Here is a 4,955-nt window from a genome sequence, read left to right as displayed (position 1 = left end):
ATATTCACTTGTGCATCAGATAAGCTGGAGAAAGGGGAGATGCTAAAAGGAGGTTGTCAAATACGTTTCATCCTTCTCAGGCCCTAACTCTCTCATTAACTCAGAAAAAAAAAGTAAAAATGTCAGTGATAGGCTGGGACAGAATAAGTGAAATTCAGATCAGGAATTTAAAAAGGATGTCTAAAATAAAAAGGAAAAGTTATAGAAGCGTGAAAGAGCTGGCACTTCATAAAGGCTGATTCAGATCCCAGAGCAGACACCAGCACTCAGGTTCTGCTGTGTGTTACTGCTTTATGAAAGCAGGTATTTTTAATATTTGTTATAAGTTTCTCCTGATTGTTTGAACTCGTGGACTTATTCTTTTATTTACAAAGTTACATCAAACTTCCACTTTCAGGGGGAATATTTTTTCAGTTTGCATGTAGACTGCAGAGAGCAACTTTATATTCTTCTAGAAAACTCTTTTAAAAAGGGCTGTAATAACTATCGGCCAGCTGCAGCTAGAAAAGCGTAGCCGTATTTCAAATGGCTTTTAATCCATAATCCATAATAAAAAAATCTAACAAGCCAGTGAATATTATAATGAAACTTTGTAATTCATGTGTAAGTTGGAAAAGTACTAGAGAGAATGAGTGAAGATAGTGATTGTTTAAAACTTCAAAGCCTAAAAGACAGGAAAGTAGAAGACTGAACAAGGAAAGAATGGAGAGAAGAAAGAAAGAAGTCTATTTCAACAGCCTCTAAATTGCACAAGGAACAAAAAGCCTTGGGTTTGTGCTACATGGGACATGGAAGTCCTACCATTCTCACGAAACTCAGCTCATAAAATTCAGTGGATTAAATCCTTACTGTCTTAACTCTGATTCTTGTAGAACAAGGAAATAGTTTGTATATTGTTTTATAGACATATGTTGAGCAGTTCTGGAGGGTGGATACAGTAATTGGCCATGGTGTACCTTACTTAGAGCGACCTCATTGGTGCAGGAGACAGAACATTCTCAAGGACAGCCTGAGAACTCAGAAAGCTGTCCCAAGAACTTGAGCATTCCTCATCATCTTTTTGAGGTGCAGAAAGATATTTCTTACATTATGGAAAAACAACAACAACAAAACACTGAAAACCAGCTAACAAAACAGAACACTGGATTACCTTTGCTATTTTGCCTGAGGATAAAATGGGAAGCGACAACCTGTGAATGATGGTAGGCACACTGCCTGATGCACTACTGGCAGACACCACTGAGAACTGGTTAAGTACAAAAAGTTATGTACAAATGACACACATCTATTTCCCTGATGTTGTTAGATACTCAGGTCAAAAGAAACAATGGTATTCAAAGACCATACCAGTGATTTACTGAAGGACAAACTCATTTAATTCATGTATCAACTCAGAGCACAGCACAGCATGTTTTTGTACTGATACAGACAAGCAAAATATGGAAATATGCAATAACTTACAGAAAATAGTTTACAGTGCTTCTGTTTAAATGCTTAGAAGTTGTATTCCCCAGAGCTCTGGTTTTTGTGGTTACATACCACCCAATTTATCTCATAGCATCATTCCATAAAATGAAAGCCAAGCTTGTACTCTGAAGTCCTCTAAATCCTATCACTCCTAAATGCTGCTGAGTCATACTTACTTATCCAAATTTTACACTGCAACTTAGCACAAGTGTGATAAATAACATTTTAACGCTTTCTTCTCAGCGTCAAATACACCTTTAAGAAAACAAATCCTCCAAAGCTTCACTGCTAACCTGTTAGGTGCTCGCTGCAGCAGAATAACCTCCAGCAGGACGTTCACTATTACTCACTTGAGGAGGGGCTTCTTCAAATTAATTTGTTTCAGTTTTCTTCCTTCCTCTCAGCCAGTAACATGCATCCTTATTATCCAATGTAGAAGAAACTTTGTAATGCATGTGAAACTGCATGGAATGGGACACCTACAGAAAGAACTCAGAAAAGGATTGTTCTACCATTGGATGCAGATATGCCCTCACCAGCTTGGTGAGGGTCTGCCTGTTGCATCATTTCCCTAGCCAATTTATCAGAAAACAAATGCTTAAAGAGGAAGCGTCTCTCTGAAGAGTCATTTCTACTTTTAATCTCTTTCATTTTCTCTTCGTTGAAGAAGTCCCTCATAGCTTGTATCTAAAATGTTAAAAAAAGCCCTGCTAGCTATGCAGTAAAATTAAGTTTGCATGTGAACTACCTAGCAGAAGATTAAGAATTTAATGGTTAAAGTAGTTTTGGATAACGTAAATTTTCTAATTCCAGTAACTTTTTAAAAGTTTAAACAGGAACAACATTCAAATGTAACAAACTGTCATTTTTAATTCCTTTTTAGCCATGCTGAAGTTATGTTTTCACCCTGCATTCCCAAATATAGCCTTAACTCATCTATTAGACTCCTTGGTAGTCTAAGCAGAGTGCACATGTAAGTTCTGGTATCAGCCCCAGAACCTTAACTGGGACATAAGTTGTCATTACATCTAATGTAGGAAATAAATGGAAGTGTATCTTTGGCAACATATGCTGCCATACATAGACATCTTCTGGCTACAATGACTATTTGGTCTGTATACAGTGCACATACAACATAAAATTATAGGATAAAGAGGGAGCAAACCAGGAATATTTTAGGAGAGCTTATGGGTAGTCTCTGTTTACAAAATTTACAAAGAATGTTGCAAAATGTTAAACAGATTTTATTATAACAAAATTACAAAATTAATTCTGAGAAAAATGAACTATAAAATTCTATTTTAAAAATTGTGAAAACTTTTTCCATATTCAATTACCATCTGAATGTTCAACATCTGACATCAAACACCTACTGAAAACGAGCTTTGACACAGAGTTTTGGACTAAGTGGATGTTGTATGCCAACTTCTAAGGCAACATGAAACTCCTCATCCAGAGCCCAAAAAATGGAGGGAGACCCTAGAAATGTAGCAGAAGCATTTCCGCACACTGATTTCAGTAGTCAAGTTTGTGCAGAAGTGATTCCACTAGATTCATAGAGTACCTTTAGAGGCAACAGAAACTTGTTACTTCGTAAGCTTTTTGACACTTTCCAACTCTTCTATAGGTTTCCATTTCTGATGGATTGTTAATAGCTGGAAGAAATAAAAAAGAAAATATGAAAGAAATCAGCAAAACCCCGGTATTCAATTCTTTCTCAATAAAATGTTAGTTTTCCCTCCTGCAATATCATGGATCAATTTATCAGTGAAGGATTTCTAATAGTTTTACATTAGCCTATTAAAAGTAATCAAAAGCAATAAGGGATATAATCTCAAATTTTGTTGAACAGAATCACCCTGATATGAAACAAATAATGAACTTAACTATTTTCCCCAAATAATTTTATTTTCCTCATCATCCTAGGTGCTCTACTGAACTAAGATGTTTCTCCTTACAGCTGCAGTACTCAAAAACATCCTTAGTCAATGTTGTAATTCAGGAACCAAGTGAGTGTAACCAGCATTTCCTCTGTGCCCATACATCTACTGTTAGCAGTGGAACGGGGTAAGAAGCAGCTGCGGGCCAAGCAGACCTGGAATGAAATACCTGAATTCCCCTCTTTAAATAACGCAATGAGATTCATTACATAATAAGCTCCACTTATTTAAAAGTGTCAGCTTCATTTTTTTTTTCTTCTTATTAATATTTTCCTGGTTCTTACACAGCTATTCAGTTGCATTCCTCGTGCTGGAAATACACACCGTTGGCACTATTATTTGTGTTAATTACCTTCTGAGGCCGGGTAGGATCAACAGTTTCCCATGGCTCTGGATTGGCACTCTTGTTAATGCTGTAAGAGAAGATAAAGCAATAAGGTACTGTGTTTTAGGCTGTGAACTTACATGTGTTTCTCCTGTATGAACAATCTATGATCAGCACAACTATTCCTGTAGGTAAGCAGTTCCCTGAAACACATCTATACAGCTTTGGGAATTTCTCTTTTCAGTGTTGGATAGGAATCAATTATGCTTGCTTTCCTCTTGGCTTCCAGAGCACCAAACACAGCCAATGTCCTTCAAGTATAACGTGCCATCCTAAGGCAAGAAAGCTGAGAATCAAAAGCAAATAAAGGCTCAAATAAAAAGGGGATTTTAATCCCGGTGGCTAAAGATGTTTCTTTCTGCCCCTTTAAAATAAACAGACATTTTCCCATAAGCTGTGCATGGCTGCCAGGCATGGCCGAGCCATCGGAGCTCTGACTTACAGGCAGGGCACACAGTCACACACTGTGCAGGTGCACCAGCCTGCCTGCCTGCATCCCTGAGCCCTCAGCGTCCCTTTGTGGGAGCATCTAAAGCCAATTACACCTAAAGCACAGAAAAAACGTGACCTATTCACAGCTGAGAAACCATTCGCTTTAGCCTAAAGGAGCTAACTTCGTCGGCACTTAAAACGCGCCGGTAACTTTGTCATTCCCGGTGCTCTGGAACTTGGCTCGGACTTCTGACTCTTCCCACAAAGCAGGGATCGGGGCAGCGCCAGGCTGCTCCAGCAGCAGCGTTCGCTTACATCACGTCGGATTTGCTGACGAGGGAATAGGCTGAAAAAGCAAGAGCCCCAACGGCGGCGCAGGACACGACTCCAATCAGGGGGATGAGCTGAAAGACACCGAGGGGAGAGGTGAGCCGCCCGGAGCGGTTACCAGAAACGCAGAAGCGACGCCCGTTGCTTTCCCGCCCCCCGCGCTGTGACGCCGGGCACAGCGGCAGGCCCGAGCGGAGCCGCCGGACACACTTACTTCTTTCTTCGTTCTCAGCAGCTGGAAGAAACTTGCGCTCATCCTGCCTGCAGACCTGCAACAGATGGCCCCGTTAGCGCACCGCTCCTCTGCACCGCTGGGCCCGCGAACGGAAACGGCAATCCGTTACCTGCCGGGACGGGACGGGCAGCGCTCCGCGGGGCAGCGGGCGGGCTGCGCGCTCTGC

General features: G+C 40.5%; 1 protein-coding gene across 1 annotated transcript; it reads right to left on the bottom strand.

Annotated features, from left to right (window-relative positions):
- Window positions 1-1,353: 1,353 nt before the first annotated feature.
- C12H15orf48 (chromosome 12 C15orf48 homolog) lies at window positions 1,354-4,949 on the bottom strand. Its single transcript, XM_003209457.4, has 5 exons — window positions 4,899-4,949; window positions 4,769-4,823; window positions 4,540-4,628; window positions 3,760-3,820; window positions 1,354-3,122 (listed from the first exon to the last, which is right to left on the bottom strand). Exons 2-5 carry the CDS (start codon window positions 4,808-4,810, stop codon window positions 3,054-3,056), a joined length of 261 nt encoding a protein of 86 aa, XP_003209505.1. The 5' UTR covers window positions 4,811-4,823; window positions 4,899-4,949; the 3' UTR covers window positions 1,354-3,053.
- Between the last annotated feature and the right edge of the window lie 6 nt (window positions 4,950-4,955).

Source organism: Meleagris gallopavo, chromosome 12 (assembly GCF_000146605.3).
Source record: "Meleagris gallopavo isolate NT-WF06-2002-E0010 breed Aviagen turkey brand Nicholas breeding stock chromosome 12, Turkey_5.1, whole genome shotgun sequence".
In the NCBI taxonomy this organism is placed as follows: domain Eukaryota; kingdom Metazoa; phylum Chordata; class Aves; order Galliformes; family Phasianidae; genus Meleagris; species Meleagris gallopavo.
Note: the sequence above shows the minus strand (reverse complement) of the source record. Positions and strands in the feature narration are given on the sequence as shown.

Coding starts and splice junctions, on each gene's coding strand:
- C12H15orf48 (XM_003209457.4), bottom strand. CDS start 4,810: ATGAGCGCAAGTTTCTTCCAGCTGCTGAGAACGAAGAAAGAA. Junction 4,629..4,768: donor TGCTGAGAACGAAGAAAGAA/GTAAGTGTGTCC, acceptor GGTGTCTTTCAG/CTCATCCCCCTGATTGGAGT. Junction 3,821..4,539: donor GTCAGCAAATCCGACGTGAT/GTAAGCGAACGC, acceptor CTTCTCTTACAG/CATTAACAAGAGTGCCAATC.